This window comes from Protomyctophum parallelum (assembly GCF_964188405.1).
Source record: "Protomyctophum parallelum genome assembly, chromosome: 4".
Classification (NCBI taxonomy): Eukaryota; Metazoa; Chordata; class Actinopteri; order Myctophiformes; family Myctophidae; genus Protomyctophum; species Protomyctophum parallelum.
In genome coordinates this window covers 33,708,319-33,727,537 of record NC_139700.1, presented here as the reverse complement: position 1 = coordinate 33,727,537, position 19,219 = coordinate 33,708,319, and the positions used below count along the sequence as shown (strand labels likewise).

The 19,219-nt window shown below is 43.6% G+C and overlaps 2 protein-coding genes across 2 annotated transcripts in view; one reads left to right on the top strand and one right to left on the bottom strand.

Moving 5' to 3' along the window:
* The first annotated feature begins 521 nt into the window (after window positions 1-521).
* LOC310858105 (ETS domain-containing protein Elk-3-like) lies at window positions 522-9,679 on the top strand. Its single transcript, XM_083764162.1, has 5 exons — window positions 522-881; window positions 3,844-4,052; window positions 4,814-5,581; window positions 7,473-7,595; window positions 8,628-9,679. Exons 2-5 carry the CDS (start codon window positions 3,846-3,848, stop codon window positions 8,724-8,726), a joined length of 1,197 nt encoding a protein of 398 aa, XP_083620288.1. The 5' UTR covers window positions 522-881; window positions 3,844-3,845; the 3' UTR covers window positions 8,727-9,679.
* Window positions 9,680-9,805: 126 nt separating this feature from the next.
* LOC310858104 (cyclin-dependent kinase 17-like) overlaps window positions 9,806-19,219 on the bottom strand; it is a 36,926-nt gene continuing 27,512 nt past the window's right edge. The window contains exons 5-17 of the mRNA XM_083764161.1: window positions 18,123-18,248; window positions 16,871-16,927; window positions 16,202-16,316; window positions 15,636-15,730; window positions 15,378-15,440; window positions 14,802-14,925; window positions 14,559-14,679; window positions 13,883-13,980; window positions 13,620-13,725; window positions 12,843-12,885; window positions 11,723-11,813; window positions 11,213-11,281; window positions 9,806-11,111 (exon numbers count right to left, since the gene is read on the bottom strand). Of these exons, the coding sequence (XP_083620287.1) occupies window positions 11,074-11,111; window positions 11,213-11,281; window positions 11,723-11,813; window positions 12,843-12,885; window positions 13,620-13,725; window positions 13,883-13,980; window positions 14,559-14,679; window positions 14,802-14,925; window positions 15,378-15,440; window positions 15,636-15,730; window positions 16,202-16,316; window positions 16,871-16,927; window positions 18,123-18,248 (1,146 nt within the window). The 3' untranslated portion in view covers window positions 9,806-11,073. The remainder of the gene's footprint in view (window positions 11,112-11,212; window positions 11,282-11,722; window positions 11,814-12,842; window positions 12,886-13,619; window positions 13,726-13,882; window positions 13,981-14,558; window positions 14,680-14,801; window positions 14,926-15,377; window positions 15,441-15,635; window positions 15,731-16,201; window positions 16,317-16,870; window positions 16,928-18,122; window positions 18,249-19,219) is intronic.

Below are 19,219 nucleotides of genomic sequence, written 5' to 3'. Positions count from 1 at the left end.
GTTGATAGTAACATAGCTCTAATGCAAATTTAGAGCTATGGACCAGAGCTATCACGCTGTTACGTCCCATGTCCCTAAAAACATGTAGGGACATGTTTTTTTATTATTGTTCATAGTTAATTACGAGTTGGGAGTGTTGGAATTACCTTATAGCCTACCTAAATGTGAGTGCTATTCACGTGTAGGCTATATTAAATTACATTTAAAAAATAGTAGGTGAGATCTTCTAACGTTTGCACAGTGCACTCACCACTCACTGTCTGCATAAATGTATTGTATATTTGTATTACCTATGCTACACAACATGTTTTGGAGAGGGACAACCTCTGCTATTATTTTATTTTTTTAGAAATCCAAACGTTAACATGTCAAAGTTCGACAATCAATCACGATGTTAATATAAGGTAACTCAAAATCACACAGGAGCAGTCCGAGAGACGAGGGAGGGGAACTGGATGATGAACGCTGTTATCGCGCCTCCTAGCGGCCTCAGCCCTAAGCCTCAGCCTCACACGAAAAGAGCGACGACGTCATCCCGTCTAGAGATCGGCCGAGAGTTACTATGTTGCCATGTGTGTTAAAATAGAGTATCGCTGGCCGTCGGACTCGGAGGGCAGAGAGAGAAGAAGAGGGGAGGAAAAGTGTGTTTACACAGACGGCAGAGCGCCTGGGGAATCGTGGGGGAGAGGAAGTGAGCCGGCTCTGTGTCTGCCTGCTCCAACTTCCTGCTCAGAAGAAAAAGAAAAAGCCAGGATCCTATTTCAGTCCAGCACAGCACACACTGGGCCGTGTAGAAGACGACAATAAGCATGGAAAAACAAGGGATCATACGAATTTCATCTTAAAGTTCCAAGGAGGATAAGACAAAGCAGAGATAGCAGGTACTTTTAAAATGTATACCAGCCTACATTTGATTATGATGTATATTGTATTTTGTTGATTGAAAGTTCTGAAACTTGTCAGTAGCTAGTTTAAAGTGAAACTATTTGTTAATGCTGGTTCTGTTACAGTCGCATCTCTTTTGGTTAAATAATAATGGGACTGTATAGAATATGTTTGCCTATTTTCTATCCATTAAACAGACTATCCTATAACTTAATAATAAAGTGGCATAAAAGTCCGGTTCTGTGTACAGTCAATGGTTTTCCCCGAGTGCACAAACCGTACACCTCCTTCCGGTGTGATTGTGTTTGTGTCTATGGAGCAACATCTTGAAAATGAGTCAGTGAGGCAAAAATAGCGGAAGACTACGTATAGTCTACTCTACAATTACAATACATATTATTATCCATCCCAATAACCAAACAAATTAACTCCTGTGATAATCTGTTATCGAGTGGTATGGTATGCAGGCAAAGTGATGGAAAGAAACCATTGAATATAACAAAGAAACTTGAACTTTTTATATGACAGATGCTTTGCTATAAACAAGGCCACGATGGCCCGTTGAATTTTCCAGTCTGTGAACAGGAAGAGAGAGCAGGTTTAGTCATAGCTAAGTAATGTCTACAGCGCGCGCACACACACACACACACACACACTTTGCCCCTCTCACTGGTGTATTATATATGAACAGATTGAAAACACACACACACACACACACACACAATCACACACGTCTAATCTCATTAGGAGTTTCCGTTCCCCCAACACACTGGATTGCTTTGTGCGCCCGGCGCTTTCGCAGCATGATTTCTCAATCCGAGCATCTGCAACAACCTCATAACTCACAAGTTGACGTGGATGGGTGAGTCTACAGATCCAAACTGTTGCACCAAACAGCAGCAGCCAGGATGGAGTGGAAACGAGAGGGAGTAGACGGCAGACGTAGCCGGAGGTCGAGCTGTCAAAGAGGAACTCGATGACAGCCACCACCTTCACATCTGCAAATAATAGAAGTATCTCAGAGCACTGCAGAAAATCATGCCATGTATTGTTTCAGAACAGGTTGAAGGGCGGGGAGAGGAAGGGGACAATGATTTGATCTTTTGACCCGCTCACTCCCGGGATTTGTGTCGGAAGTGTGGCAGGATTGGGGAAATGCTCCCCCAGTGTGAGATCCCCCCCTCAACATTTGTCCTTGAAAGTAGAATAGGAGGAAGTCCTGACTGTGACAGTTTTGTAGTTTCACATGGCAGATAGAAAACTCTGGGGATAGGCTTGGTCCGGAAACAATTTCTGTGTGTGTGTGTGTGTGTGTGTGTGTGTGTGTGTGTGTGTGTGTGTGTGTGTGTGTGTGTGTGTGTGTGTGTGTGTGTGTGTGTGTGTGTGTGTGTGTGTGTGTGTGTGTGTGTGTGTGTGTGTGTGAGTGGAGATTGTTTACACATCTATTTTTTTGTTGATTGAAGGTTCAGAAACTTGTCAGTAGCTAGTTTAAAGTGAAATGATTTGTTAATGCTGGTTCTGTTACAGTCGAAAAGAAAAGAAAAACGATGACGCGACGACGTGAAATACTCTGTTTTTGATGATGGTTTTGAGACCCCAAAAGAGTCGCTTCTGTCATGTACAGAAAGCTAATGGGGATCTAATGAATGAATAAAATCAAAACACTGCTTTTCAACTAACGGTTAATCGATCGATAAGGTTAAAATTCATGAATTAATCGATAACTTGAAACCCTAGTCTTCACCCATCACCTCACTAGTCAAGATTCAAATTAGAACAGAACAGAAGAAGGACATGTAGAATCAATATTTATTGAGATGTTTATTTCTCTTAAAACAGACAAAAAAAAGCCCCTTTGTAAAAGTGCTTAAAAGACTCAGACAGGAGCTCAGAGGCTGCACATTCCTCTATTAAAGGAATAACCCACCCTGGCCCCGTCATACTTCCTGTAGAGAGGGCCAGGTTGGACCGCAGCATATTTCTGGCTTGAGCTGTTGTTTCTCCTTATATTTTTCTTCTTCTTCTTTTGCGGCCACTGCTGCTACGTTACACTGCACCCGTCTCCACACACTGTTCTATTCATCAGGAGTCTGCTCTCCCTTACACCACATGTTACAGCTCACATAAGCCACAGCCTCCCTAACCTACTATAGTCTGCAAAGTGTGAAGCTTAAAAGTGTACAACACAAAGTAAAGTTTAGGAAGAGGCCATTTGACCATGAGCTTTACCTCTTTTTGTCGAGAACCTTTGGCACAAATGCATTATGATTTATTAGCAATTAGTAAAGGTTTGAAAAGTGAAATAGTAGTTTTATAAAGTATAGCGTGCGTTTAGTGCGTTTCAATCTGGGTTAACACAGCCGGATTCTTTTTTTTTTTTCTTTTTTCTTTAAGATATTTTTTTGCGGCTTACGCCTTTTATTGATTTTTGAAGGGACAGACAGTAGGCTGACAGGAAACGGGAGAGAGATGGGGGATGACATGCAGTAAAGGCCGTGTCGGGTCCGGGAGTCGAACCCACGGCACACTGCGACTGGATTACCAGTCCGGTGCCCAGACCGTTACGCTACGGCCTGGGCCTACACACTTTTCGGGCCTGTTGAGAACTAGTTTTCTAACTAACTTTGCCCGTCTAGAGTTTTAATGGACAGGTATCAAAAGGGAGGCATGTCAGAACAGGTCAGCTCCTAGCTCTGGTCCATAGCCTAATGCACTTTGCTGCCGTTGCATTTAGGCTATGGGACTGTTCTCTTACTGCCGTCGCATGAAATGCAGACCAGCCTCTCTGTAGCGAAAATATTAAGAACGTATTACCTACTCACAAGGCGGCTTGTGTATAGAAAGCCTACTTTCTTCAGTGGACGGGGATTTTTTTTCCACCTGAACGAAACATCTTGTCAAGGTTTTAACTAAGAATAGTTAAAAACAAAACATAACCCTGATTTCTTTCCCTCCTAGGTATGGACAGCGCCATCACCCTTTGGCAGTTCCTTCTGCAGTTGCTGTTAGACCAGAGTCACAAACACCTGATCTGTTGGACGTCCACCGACGGGGAGTTCAAGCTCCTCAAATCAGAGGAAGTTGCCAAGCTGTGGGGACTGCGCAAGAACAAGACCAACATGAACTACGACAAGCTGAGCAGAGCGCTGCGTTATTACTACGACAAGGTGAGATGGCTAGACAAATTTCACCCCTCCCTCAGGGTACATCGCCATGCTAGCCATATGAGATAAATCATTTACCAGCCAAGTCTATGGACTTTAATGTTTGTTTAGGGCACTAAATAACGGCTTAAGAAGTCATGTGGCCGATATAAATACGGTCGACGCCCCTCACTTCACACAAGAGTGATTTTTACCATGCTGCGTCAGAGCTTCTCATTCCGAGCTTCCTGCTGTTGGCATCAATAAAGAAAGCAATACTATGAATGGAGGATGGATCTCTCGCCGTAATCCATCTCATCTCTTTTGTAATGTCATGTTTTGGTGGCCAAGGGTATTTGAGTAGTTGACTGAATTGTAGGCACCTTACTTTTGTTCCGCCATATTCCGTCATAACACTGCGTACCTTGTACCATTTTAATAGGTTCCTGAGACAGTATTATGACAGAAAAAGTTAATTGTTCTTCTTTTTCAACCCACAATCTCCGCTGGCAGATACTTCCACTTCCCCCTTAATCATCGGATCTTCAAGAGACTAGTTTTTGAACAGGGTTTTTTGATTTGTTGGACTGGCAGGAAATTTACTCTATTACTAGTCTATTACTACATAAGTGCCCTTTGAATATCAACACAGACTCAGTTGTTTTAAGTAACTGCACTATTGGTTTAACCTTTTGAAATATTCAAATGGAAAATCACCAAAAGTGAATGTAAGTTTCTGTGTCTAAATCAGTTCACCACTAATCCCATGTTCCTCAATCTTACAGAACATCATCAAGAAGGTGATTGGCCAGAAGTTTGTCTACAAGTTTGTCTCCTTCCCTGAGATCCTTAAGATGGACCCCCAGGCAGTGGAGATGGGCCTGGCACCTGGGAGGGCAACCCTCCTCCAGGAAGGAGATAACCCAGAGATGGAGATGGAGGAGGAGGAAGAGGAGGAGGACACCCAGAGGAGAACACTGGAGGTCATGGGGGCACAGGCATGTCGCAGTGACTTCCTCCACTCAGGCCTCTACTCACCCTTCAGCTCCCTGCACAACAAGGCCGAGCTGCTACGAGCCCTGCGGGAATGCCAGGATGAGCCGCGCTCCGTCATCCGCTTTGGCACCAATGCCAACGAGAGGACCTCCCCTCCCACCAGAACAGAGTCCAATGTCTCCTCCAGGTCGTCCAAACTCTCCCCTCCACCCCGCTCCCCGTCGTCCCCACCCCACCACCCGGCCCCCCTGCTTGGGCGAAGTTGGAGCCCAACACCTGAGGAGGCAGAGGACTCTGACCAGGGGGCCCAGCCCCTCAACCTTTCCTCCGGGCACAGAGAACGGGCACTGCATCCTCCTGAGAAGAGGAGCGGTAGAGGTGGAAATAGTACTGGTAGTAATCAAGGAGATGGACTCCCACCGAAAAGCAAAAAGCCCAAAGCTCTGGAGATCTGTGGCCCTTCCCTGCTGCTGGCTGGGACTGACATCGGCTCCATAGCTCTCAATAGCCCAGCGCTGCCCTCTGGCTCCCTCACCCCAGCCTTCTTCACTGCTCAGGTGAAATGAATATGAATAATATATCAGGAATACTTACTTATACTGCTATTAAAAAATAGCTGCTTTGGGTTTCTCAGACACTGTAGTCAGGCACCATTCGTCTGTTCCATCATTAGTGTCACCGCAGAAATCAGAGATCGGCGACAGGCTATGTCATTCTGTGGCAGGCACAGCTGAGGCATAATGAGCAAGTAATAAATAATCAAATCATATACTGTAGAATGGAGAATAACTCTGCGATGGTATCCGTTTCCGTCTTACCCTGTGCTGTGCTGTGGTCTGGCTGCTGGCAACGGGGAGCTGATGGGATCTATCCAGAACATGATGTCAGTTGTCCCCGAAGGCCTCCCAGAGTAGCGAGGCAGCACCCCAGGCCCAGCTACGTCCAACACAGCCTGGCATACAGGGGTGGAAACACTACCAGACCAGTACTGCATAGCCTAATCAAGAACTGTACTCTGTCAAACAAAAAACAGAAAAGTATTTAGTAACTTACAAATTAAAATATATGTTATTGTATTTGTATGAACAATATATGATTACCCTCTGTTATTTATAACGTGACTTATGATGCATTTTTATTATCATTATCCTGCCCAGTGCCTACAAAGCCCAATTCTAGAGTGTTTATTTAACTCCATGAACAAGCTAAGGTAAAAAAGAATGAAGAGTCCATTCTTGGGCCGTAATGGGCCCATTTTACACTAGAGTTAAATTACACTACATATTTTATTGTATGTCTGGGAATAAGCTGTTTCTAACCATACAAGTGAAACTAGTGTCAATTCTCATATATTATATTATATATAGCACATATGCAGAAATACTCAACAAAAAAAACCAGTTAGAAATCGAATAGAAATTCTGACTTTATAAGTGCAAGCTGAATAACAGTAACTAGAGTGGCTACGGAGTTTCATTCTTCTTCTGCTAATATTGCAGTCTTGACATGGTCTGTGGAAGAAGGATTCACTTACATTTTTATAGTGTGTGCTCTGCCATGAAGTTGGACGCAAATTCATCCAGCAAGCAAAGTTTGACTTTGTTGTAACCCCCAAAAGCTGTGCAATAAGCATTAAGCCAATTGAAAACAAATATCCCAGTGAATATTATGTTTAGACTGGAAGCATTACAAAGAACAACTGTGCACGCCTCATTGAAGGTGACACTGAGATTTACAGCATGCCGTGGCAATAAGACTTCACTTACTTACTGTCTGTTTAGAAATGTGCACGAAATGAGATCAGAGTAAAGAATGAGAGATTTACAGAAATCCTCTGCTAGGCCAGTCTATGGAAGCTGGAGGAGGCTGTAAGTGATGCCATATGCTCCAATAATTCCATTAATAATGAGAGCAGGGCTGGGTCCCTCTGCTCTGCAACACTGCCTCACTTCTCTGAGGTGACACAGGGGAAACTGGAAGGGGGGGAGGGGGGCTTGGGGGAGAGAGAGAAATTGATTTCATATGTTTCTCTCCCGACCTCCTTTGCCGTTCCAAGGCCCATGGTGCCTGAGGACCCCCACCCCCAATCAACAAGAACCCTCTCCGCCACCACCTCCCTTTTGCCCCACATCACCCCTGTATCTAGTGGAGAAACCACAGACTTCCTCCCCGCTCCTTTGGTTTGTTGTTCCTAACGCCAACAAACGCCCATTTAAGAGTTCGATATGTTTCACATTATGCAAAGCCTCGGCTTCACATGAAAGCTCTCTCCAGCCAGTGGCCAATGCCGTTTTCATCTCCAAAAACAAACAAAAAATAACAAAAAGCAAATGCTGTCCTGTGTTTTACTCACGCTCTGTTACGTTGTCTTGCTCTCATTTCTCTTTCTCTATCCCTTTCCCTGGCATTTCCCTCCATCTGTTTCTTTCCGATTCGCTCTCTACTCAGACTCCCTCAGGGTTGCTGTTGGCCCACAGTCCCCTACTGTCCGGTATCCACTTCTGGAGCAACCTCAGCCCCGTCGCCCCGCTCAGCCCCGCCAGGCTACAGGGGCATGGCTCCCTCTTCCAGGTATGTACCATAGGAAGGAAGACCACTTAAGTTAACCCGGGGTCACCCAGGTCTCTATACTTGGTCCCCTACTTTGATCCCCTCTAGACCAAATATCTTCGCCGAAAATAGTCGATATACAAGATCACAACGTGCCACATTGTGACACACTGTGAGCTTGTAGATCAGCCATATTCAGTGAATGTTTGCCTATTATGAGCCCAGCATACGGTCGCTATAGTTCAAGTGGTTAATTTGAAACTATGAAAGTAGGAAAGTAGTCAAGGTTGATACAATCTGATTACTTTTAAAATGATGCTAGCCACATTAGTTTTAGGTTTTTTTAGCTTCCGGTTCTTTTTGGGGTGAACTTTAGGGTCTTCAAAACAAAAGACCCTGCTGTATCCGGCGGCAGATAAGTTGCAGCACAGGAGTGGTGGCAGTGAATAAATTATTAATAAATACTTTGCTGCCCACAACGTTGCCCACGTGTCTTGTAATAAATGTGGCAGTGTCAGACAGGGCACAAGTCCCACTCCTGTGGCAAGTTTTGATTTTCAAAATCGGGTGCTTACTTAATAATACAATATATCAACCTGAAGAGAAAGGTTGCTGTTGAGATATGCGACAATACTAGCAGGAAGCAAAGGTTGTTAGGTTAGATTTGCAGACACTCAGTCTCTTGGTACACAAGGAGGTCCAACTGAGGTGTCCTGTTTCAGCGCTCACGAGGAGGAGGAAATCCTGCGAATACTTCCTGTTTGAGCCCTGGGGATCCAGTCTGAACAGGGTGGACTGGTTTTGATAGCTGCTCCTCATTTGTGAACTGGGCACAAACACACACACACACACACACTTTGACAGTCTTTGTGCACAAAACAAAATTCAAGCCTAGTCGTTAAGCGATAGAGAACACAGCAGAGAGAGAGGAAGAGAGAAACGGCATAAAACAACAGGAAACCAGAGCAGTGACAATACGGCAGTTCCTCACCGGAAATCAGCTTCTGCAGAGTTCCCCGCCTCCCCACTAACTCCCTTTCTCTTCCTCCACAGTTCCCCAATCTAATCAACGGACACATGCCTATGGCCATGCCAAACCTGGAAGGAACACCCTCCTCCCTGCTTCGGTCCCACAACGCTCACAAGTCATGATCCATGGTCTCCAATTTAAGCAACTCTGCTCTACCCAACCATGGATGACTTTTTTGTTTTAAATCATACCACAGTTACCATCATCAACATTTCATCAGTTTATTTTCCTGTCAAAATGTGCTTACAATGCAAATTACTTTGAGAGACATTTTGTGACCTCATGTTTTTATTGCACTTAAGTTGCTTCAAATTCCAGTTATTGAAAGCACTTGGTCAAAAAAAAATCAGACCCGTCTGAAGTGAGTGGTGCTGTACTGTACTTGTACTGTACTAGCCCTCCTCCCTGGCTTGTGTGTGTCTGTGTCTGTTAGGCTGTGCAACAGTGACACTTGGTGGTAAACAAACGTTATTTTCGTGCTCGGACACAGCCAGGGACACAGGGAGAGACCCAGGGACCCAGCCACACACATAGCTGTCTATAGGAGTGGTTGCACCACTCAAAAAAGAAAAAGAAAGAAATGCCACGGTGTCTGTAAGACATCTGGCTCCTTGTGATAATGTACAGCACATTTCTATATGACCCTGTCCAAGATGGACACAAGTGAAGTGTAGCTACTAGTTATGGATGGCTACCCAGCCTCTCATTCCAAGTATACAGCTTGGTTGCTTTTATCAAATTTCTTTATTCATTTTTTTCTCCTTGTAAAACTTTAATCGCACTGTGAAACTGGTCGTTTCAGTTGTTTGTATTGTTTGTTATTATGCACTGTGCTTCTCGGATAGTACCAGCTGTGCCTTGTTAGTGTCTTGTTTTCTTTTACAAACACATTTTATGAAGACAAGATTTCAAAATCTCCCCCCCCCCCCCCTCTCTCCCACACGCCATCTTGTAATGTTTTTTGTTGTTTTTATGTTTGTTTTGTTATACTGGAAGTAACATACAGTATGTATTCTGTATTATTTTGTATTGCGGAAGAAAGCCGTCATTTTCAATAAACCAAGCATTGAATGCTTTTAAAGTTCTTCATTTAGGAGCGATTGGTAGCCGTAGATAGAAGTTTCACTTGTGGATCAAACAAACTGTAAAGTGGATGTCTGTCTACGTGCAAGAGAAAAAAATTGTAATGACTTCGGCAAAATATTGTTCTTAACATTTTTATTCTCTTCTCTGGAAAAAAATTCAAGCTCAAATATAGGATGGCATCTGCAATGTCATGCCACACCAAATAACAATTATCCACAAATAACGTTAAAGTATGTCATACAAAACATCTCTTGTAACACTGTTAAATAGACCATGACTCAGTATTGTATTCACTAGTATGCCCTGAACAAGTGTTCAGTGCCTGTGTGCTTTCTCCATACAACAGAGCAGGCATGCAACATGATGATGGAAGCAATCCAATCATGAACCATTGGTTTCTTCCCATGTCATGAGGTGAGATTGGCAGAAAGGAGAACACACCTGTGATACTTCAAAATAAATGCCAACGTCGCTCATTCTGACCCTGGGAGATCACGGTGTGTTTCATCCGTGGATCAGAAGCGAACTGGCGTGAGAGATCGGAGTTTAAAAAAAAAGAAATGGGGAAGAGGAAGCTATTCGCTGTGGTTGTACTGTATCTTGAAGTGCTCTGATGAAGCATTGTGTTATCTTGTAATGCCTGTGTCAATGATTCCACCAACTATTTGTTTGCCTGGATTTGTTCATTGGTCGTGACAGAGACCGCAGCATTCTTAAATGATATAAGCCAGCATTTCTATTTGGTGACTGACAAGAATGTGAACCACGCTTGGTAGCTCTGCTCCTATTTGAGCCTCCAGTTAGGAGAATGACATGGCCATCCATTGTATATCAACTGGCCTCAATGGTCTTTGAGGAAACACTCGGGAAATACTGGATGGAGACAGCGGCACAGGAAGTCCAAACTTCAGAAATTGAAATAGCAAAATTCAGAGCTACTACAAAAACGTCCCTCTGTCTGTCTTACACACACACACACTAAAGGAACTTTGAGGTTGGGTTCTGATTTATGAAAATGGAAAATATGACATTAAAATCACCAATAACACCACCACTTCAAAAAAGAAAAAAATAAATTTAAAAATCTATACACATTGCATGTTTTGCTTAAAGTGACTGAGCCTGTTAGAATTCTAGACAGTAGTTGGATTTAGCAGCAAATTCTCTTCCCAATAAATATAAATGTATATAAATGTCTCTTTTGGGCTAGTTTCACAACAAACTTCCAGGGCCCCCCCACAGTAGAGCGTGAATCCGAGGCGAGTTGAAGAGTCAAGCTGAGATTAACAGGAGGCTATAACCATTTGCACCATCCATCTCAGGGACTGATCCATCTGTGAGACTGTACAGCTATGATGATGTCCGATAAACAGTTCAAAGATCCTAAAACAGCATGCTTTGCCTTCTGTTCTTGCCATTGCCTATGGTTTAAAAAGAACAAAACAAATTAGACACATTTTTATCTAGCAGTCGGATGTACATTTCAGGAGTTCCGGTCATTCATACTTGAGGTACTCCTTACCGGTATCCAGGTTCCGGTATCCAGGATCTCTCTGCAACTGGACTTCCTTCAGTGTGAATATGGAGACAACTGCCAAAACCCAGACAGAATGAGATGAGAGAAACATTTTTTAATGGAGCAGATTTAAAACAGTACATGTGAAGAGTGAGAAAACGGTTGCTTTGTTATATGGTTGTAACTGATCCTGAGTGTATAGCACTATTTAACACATTCTGAACGGGCACCCATTTTGGTGTCAGCATCATGTTATGCTTTAGCTATTGAAAAATAGCAGATCTACAAGCTCATATCGCGCCACCGAGTGGCGCGATACGAGCTTGTAGGTCTGCTATTTTTTGAAAAACCGAAGAGCGACTGACATTTCTAGAATCTGATCTCAGGTCAGAATGGGTTAATCGGACCAGTGTGTGTCCAGTGGAAACCTCGTATGAATCTGATCTCAGGTCAGAATGGGTTAATCTCGAGTAGCCTGCCAAGTCTGCATTACTGTGTTGTCTTTTCATGACTCACCCTCTGGCAGCGTGTGTATACGTGGCCCCAGACTCTTGAAGTAGGGCTGTCTCATTGCTTCATCAGCGGAGATCCTCTTTTTGGACTCGTACTGGACCCAGGGGTCAAGACAAAAAGATAAGAAAAGAACCCAACGTCAGATGGAGTAAACTAAAGCCATGCTGGAGTGCAATTCGTACCATTTAGGCAAACTATACAGCCGCAATATAGCTGCAATATGTATCGCAGTAGCACGCTTCATAGCACCAGAGCGCCTACTGTCATCTTACAAGACATTGTTTTTCTGGATGGCAGGCAAAAGAAGCACTCGTTTTGGTTCACCCAATATCTCATTTTGGTCTCTACAAGAATAATATCCATCCACAATTCCACACAAATGCTTCCAATTATATTTTGAGGTAACACATTACATTTTGTGAGCATTTCCAACCAAAATGTTCACAACTTCAAGCCCAGAGACAGCATTAGCTTTGACTTGAGCATTGCTTTACACCAGGTGTGACCAGAAGGTAGATCGCGATCTACCAGTAGATCACAAAGGCGTAGATCACATGACATGCCCTTAAAGAATATTTAATTTAAATATAAAAAACTATTTTTGGCATCTGCCACTTGAATTAAGTTGACTTGATTGACATCAAAAAGGGCCTGTCAGCTCAAACCCATAATGCAATACTTTGTTTTCAAGAGTGTGTGCTCACAAATGTCGGTAGAATTACAAAAAAATATCCAAAATCCTTACCTATACCATTTCTCTCCCTCTATTTACCATTCCAAGTGCATTTTGTCTTATTCGTAATGCCAGCGCCGTTACTGTATTCCAAAGCCGCCCCATGTACATTTTTAAACTACAGTATTTTCAGCAATGGAATTAAAAAATAAATAATCGGTGGGTAGATCTTGTTGAGCTGGTCATTTTCAAAGTAGCTCTCAAGTAAAAAAACAAAAAACAAAAAACAAAAAAAACAATCAAATTGCTGTGACAACCATTTTGAGGGAGTGCAATCTACAGTGTAAATCAAAGCTAGTCGAGTCGAGTTGAGTTGAGCTGATTCCAAGCAGTGGAGAAGCATCTTTACTTAGCATCCTGTTAATGCATGTCAAATATAGTGACACTCACTTTTAGGAATGACAGCAGCAGCTCAATGCCATCAGTGTCCAACCTGACAGAGACAGAGAGAGAAACAGAAAAGTAATCAGAAGTGGAGACTAGCAAATACTGGCAAGGGTCAGGAAAGAAAGAGTCAACCATTCCACAGGATTTCCTTACAGGAAGTGACAGAGGGCACAAACTACATTATCCAACAGACCAAACAGCACTAGCGTCCAACCCATCAACAACCAACCACATAAGCTAAAGCGCTAATATTAACCACATGAAACCCAGAGTCACTATTCTGGGGAGAACTTTCTCTGAAAATAGCTGATCTACAAGCTCACAACTAATTATGAACTTGAAGAGTGGCATTTTTCACAAAAGAGATTTGGTGCTGAGGGAAAGGAGGAGGAGACCTAGTATAGGGCCTTGGGGGACCCTGGTAAACTATTGTAAGTGTATAGGCATTACGTGGTCAACAGTCAGCTGACATACTATACCTGGGTCCCTCAAAAAGGTTTAGCTCATTTCCATCTCCAACGATTAGAGGACTAACATGAGAGAGTGGGAGTGTGGAGTGGGAGGTATTAATATACATTCAGCTGTCAGGGTTTGTCACGGCCAAATTAAGTGAAAATAACAACTGGAGCCTACATTTGGTCATCCTAATAGTGTGTCTGCTCAAACAAAAATATCCAAACATTTCATGAATGCAAAGTCACGGATTCAAAATCAATAATGGGTTTTCCATTGCATACCCCCACGTCATTCCTTTAAAGGTTCCACATGCAAGGTCCCTACCTGGGCGCGTGGTTGATGAGGGGTTGGGGTTTGTACTTGGGGAACTTGTACGATTTGAACTCATCGATGGAATAGATCCCGGGCCAGCTGTCGTCTGTGGGTGTGCCTGTAGAGACATTCAAGTGACACACATTTAAGTAGGGCTTTATCATGGCAGGCAGGGGCTGTTTTACACTGCCAGCCGGGTGTGCCAGCCAAAGCTATAACCAGTGTTGGATATTAAAAGTTATACTGATTCTCTGTCAGCAGGGGGCAGTACTAACCTAGTAGCCTAAAGATGAGGTGCAGCTCGTCCTCTACAGTGGAGCCAGGGAACAGGGGCCTGCCCGCAGACATCTCATAGAAAATACAGCCCACTCCCCTGGCAAGAGAGAGGAGATGGTTAATGAACAGACCAATTATTGATAGTGGAGAGTCTACGTCACGTATTTCTTCCTACTCTGAAAAACAATCTTCTTCTCTACTGCGGTCTATCACCTGATGGTAACTGACTGCACATTGTAAAGTTCAAATGACTGAATATACTGTATATATAGCGTGACATGTATAGCTCCTGTCTACAATATTGATAACAGTATGAACTTTAAATGTGACAATTAATTATGTCCTGCGCTAGTGCCAACACAACAAAGTGATTCTTATTCAGAACAGCAGAGGCGTTAAAGGCCTCAATACCAGTTTGCGTGGGTGCAAAGACCACAAGACAAGTGTGTTACTTTTCACCCTCTATTTCCTGTCTTAGTTGCTGCACTGCAGCCTACAATTTAATCAAACAAAAACTCTCATAGAAAGAACATTGAACAATGAAGGATGGCTAGTCAGCAGAATTTAACAAAGGCATTTTCTTCTCCATCATCTGTGTGGGGTAGAGGTTGTCACAGTGAGGGAGCGAGCTGCAAGTCTAAGCAGTGTTTGTCATAATAAGAGCAGCCTACTCACCACATGTCTATCTGTGTGGAGTATTCAGAGGAGCCCAGTAGAACATCTGGTGGCCGGTACCAAAGCGTAACTACCTCATTGGAGTATGTCTTCGTAGGAACCGATTTGGCCCGTGCCAGGCCTGGATTTTTTGTTTTTAAACCAAAGAGAAAGAAAGACAATACATTGAGTCCAGAACACAAACCCCAGTGTTTTATATTCCCACCATAAAGGGCAGATATTGAATTAGAGTAATTGTCGTACCAAAGTCAGCCAGTTTGAGCTCTCCCCTCTCATTGATGAGTAGGTTCTGGGGTTTTAGGTCTCTGTGTAGAACCTTCCGTTTATGACAGTAGGCCAGACCTCGTAGGATCTGGTACAGGAAAATCTGGAGAACAGATCACTTTGAGTCAACAATCGTAGTGATAAAACTAACATCACTGGAAAGTAGGTCATCCGGAATTTGCTATATACAGTATGCATGTGTGCACAGTTTAATCCATAGTTTGCATACGTTTAAGTTGATTTTTACTTTAGAAAAGGGCTATATCAATTGCAAGTATTATTATTATTACTACTGCTAAACAAGGAATTCCCAATAACCCATCATTATAAAACAGAAGAGAACATAATTTCATACAATTATAGTTTGTGTTCGTATTTGGTCAGGAAGAGTGGACCTCCAAAAAGTGATTCACATCATTCCTGCCTCAACAATACACATTTCCACCACCAGGGGGCAGAGTGAGCATGTTTGTTTTTCTTAAGATCCGTCAGCCTCAGAGTTTTGAGACTGTCCCTGAAGACAGCTGGTGTGGCACACCGCCTGCAGATGCTCACCTTGACGTTCTGCATGCTCAGAATGTTCCCGCAGTCGTCCATGTACTGCTTGAGGTCCTTGTCCTAAAGGGAGGAGAGATGGGGAGGGCGCTCTGTTAGAGACCACGAGACCAGACCAGCAGCGGGCCTCACATGCTCCATATATTAGCAGTATCTGTTCCACAGAGGTCCATGAGTTCAGCAAATAATGTGTTAGACATTTCCTAAGGCTCCTATGTAATGCAAGTCACGGACGTGGAGTCGCTTTGTTGTTCTCACCAGGTACTCGAAAACTAGCGTCAGGGACTTCTCTGTGTGAATGATGTCGTGCAGCGTCACGATGTTGGCGTGTTTCAGGTCCTTCAGTAACGATACTTGAAAAGAGAACAAAGAAGGGTAAATGTCTGACATCACAGATGAGTGAAAGGCATGTTAACGAAGGAGAACTTATTGAATGGTAATGTAGTAGACCAGTGGCTCTCAAACATCTTTGGCTCAGGTTACACCTGTAAATAATGTTTCATCCACAGCACCCCTGAATGACAATACATACTTCACAGCACCTTTTGTCATATTAACGGTACGTAAATATGTAAATATTTCCCCCAAAGATACAGTATGTACACGATGACAACTTGAGAGAATATCAGTTTCCATTAGGACAGATTGAAAATAATTGTTATACTTGGCCACCCCAGAATCCCTATTCTGGGGGGGACCAAAAACAGAACGATCTATAAGCTCACAACGCATCGCAGATCTGCTATTTTCACAGAATCTTTGCCCCCAGAATAAGAATGCTAGATATGCAATTAAGGCATTCTATGCCATTCTAATCCACTCACCTTCCCGGATTGCGGTACATGGCGCACCCTCCTCATGCTCTAGTCTGATTTCTTTCAGAGCGACCAGGTTGTCCGTCAACTTACTCCTACCCTTGTAGACTGTAGCATACGTGCCCTGGAGAACAGGGGGAAACAATTGTGTGTGGTTCAGTAAACCACTTTAAACGTGTTGTTTAACCAGGTCCAACCGAGTCACATGAGAACAAATTCTTATCTTACAAGTACAGCATTCATTGCCCAGACTAGTGCCAGGTATAAGGGCAGTGTTAGTCAAGGGAACTGGGCAGGATTATAATGCCAACATGCATGTCTCATTGGTGTAGGAGGAAACTGGGGCAACCCGGAGGATGTGGCCTTTGGAGAGTGTGTGTGTGTGTGTGTGTGAGTGAGTGAGTGAGTGAGTGAGTGAGTGAGTGAGTGAGTGAGTGAGTGAGTGAGTGAGTGAGTGAGTGAGTGAGTGAGTGAGTGAGTGAGTGACAGACAGACAGACAGACAGACAGACAGACAGACAGACAGACAGACAGACAGACAGACAGACAGACAGACAGACAGACAGACAGACAGACAGACAGACAGTGTGCACGCGTGCGTGGCCGATCAGTGGCCATGAGAACATTAGCACCTGGGAGATAGAGGAAAGAATGCCAAGGTGAACAACACTCCACGTACCTCCCCCAGTTTGTCCAGTTTAATGTAGGTCTCCAGCTTCCCGAATCCAATTTCTGACTAGTGGAGAGAAGAGGAAAAATGACATTAATGAATATTGTGTCTTTATTAGTGTTGACAAGCTTATAGACACCACAAGAAATTATTCCGACCCCATCATGAAAGGCAGTCAGCCTTTCATGATGGGTTCGGTTTAGAAGGAACGACCATCATAGCTAATCTCTCCTGACAGGGAACCGTTGGCTTTTGGCCTGTGCATGCACAGTGCACACATGCCTAGACACTACACACTTGTGCACTGTGCAGAAATGTTCACACTTTATCTGCTCCATTTCAGACAGATGCACACCGGAACAGGACAATCGGAAGATATTATTCAACGCAGAGGTCCAACATAAACACGACAAAGGAGCTGAGAGGACGATATTAGGTTGTGTGGCAAAGCATGAAATCTCAACTTACACCTCATAGTCTTTCAATACTAAAAACCCATTCTCACAGCTGTGTTCTTTATCATTCCTGCAGTCGTCCCTTTCCTCTCAATCTTAGCCTCAAACGTATTCTGCCTGTATCTTCTATCTATCTACTCTCGTCTTATCAGCATCACTCTCACTTATTCTCACTCATACATTCATTGTGGATAAACTGTAGATACACTCATTAACTGTTGATAAGACTGTTGAAGAACATTTGACACTGTACATAGTTGATAGTCTATTCAATCAAATTCATTGGCGATAGAGGTACTGTATATTCACACATAAATGTATTCACTGGTGATAGACTGTACATGCTTGTTGCTGTTGCTGCTACGACACCCGGATTTCTCCTGGAGATCAATACAGGTTTATATCCTGTCATACTGCATCCATTCCTGCTTTTCCTGTCTTCCTGATCTCAGCTCGCTCTACTCTATCCCTCCTTCTGTCAATATTACCAGCTCTTTGTCCAGGACCATCTCTCCATCTTCCTTCCTCTATAGCAAGCTCTCCTTTCCTGACTCTAATGCTGTGTTCACACAGGCAGATGCAAATATACACAGCATAGTTGTTGCTTTGTATCTTTGTATCTGAACTTAAAGCCAGTTCAGCTAATTTGCAGCTTTGTATCTTTTGTAGCAGCTACAAATGTCAGATTTGCTTTGTAGCTTCACGTGGCTGGCTTCCATTAAAAATGAATAGTATTGGTAGACTGTATCTGCCCGTGTGAACGCAGCATAACACTTCATCTCTCCTCCTCTCTCAGTGTCTCTCACCAGGGAGGCTCTTCGTGAACGTCTGCTGAGTGGCTGGTCGAACGGTGGACTGCTCAACTGCAGCTTCTCCAGGTAACCGTCGGGTATCCGGATGTCGGCTGGTAGGGACAGGCGCTTGTTCAGATCCTGCACGCAAAACACACGTGCACAAACACAGGCACACACACACACACACACAACACAACACAACACAACAGAGAGGGCCATTATAAACAGTGTCAACACTGTGTAAGACTCTATGCAAACAAAAGTAAACCACTGAGCAAACGGAGTAAGCTCTAAATAAATACTAGAGACCCTAAACAAAATGGTGGCGACCCTAAATAAACAACCTCCGAGTCTGTTATGAGCCATTTCCCCAGACACACACAACCTGCTTTAGACTCTAGGAGTCAACAGAGAGGGTAGTATGCGAGCCGAGTGTGTGTGTGTGTGTGTGTGTGTGTGTGTGTGTGTGTGTGTGTGTGTGTGTGTGTGTGTGTGTGTGTGGTGTACTTGTTTGTAGTGTACTGTAATGTATAGACTTAAATGTGTACTAGACTTTTGTACGGAATTAATGGCGGCCTCTGGGCTCTTTAAGAGGACACTCCATACCAGAGGAACATACTGCAAAAGCATGATCCTGATGACTTGTTACATAAAAATGAAAACGCATGCTCACATAATACACTGCCTAGATTCTGCCCATGATGCATTTGTGTTAGATTATTGCCGTTAATCCACCGCGACTTCCTCTTAGTTACTTTAACTCCAATGATATGCTAGTGGACACTCTTTTTTGTGGACGCATTTTCCAAGTTTCAGCCCCCAGCCTCACCAATAAAATCACACCTGTGTGAACCGAGTGGTGCAATTCCCCTCTCTCTCTCTCTCTCTCTCTCAGCACTACCCCTCTCTCTGTTTCTGGCACCCCCTACTGGTATTAATAAATGCACGCACGCAGCATTACCCCGTGTTCCAATTTCACGCATGCGCACACCACTCGTGCTAATGATACATACATGATAAAAACGGAGATTGCTGGTTGTAGGAGTGGTTGCACCACTCAAAAATAAATGTGCAACTTGAAATCACACATGCAGTAGCCTTTCTGGCCT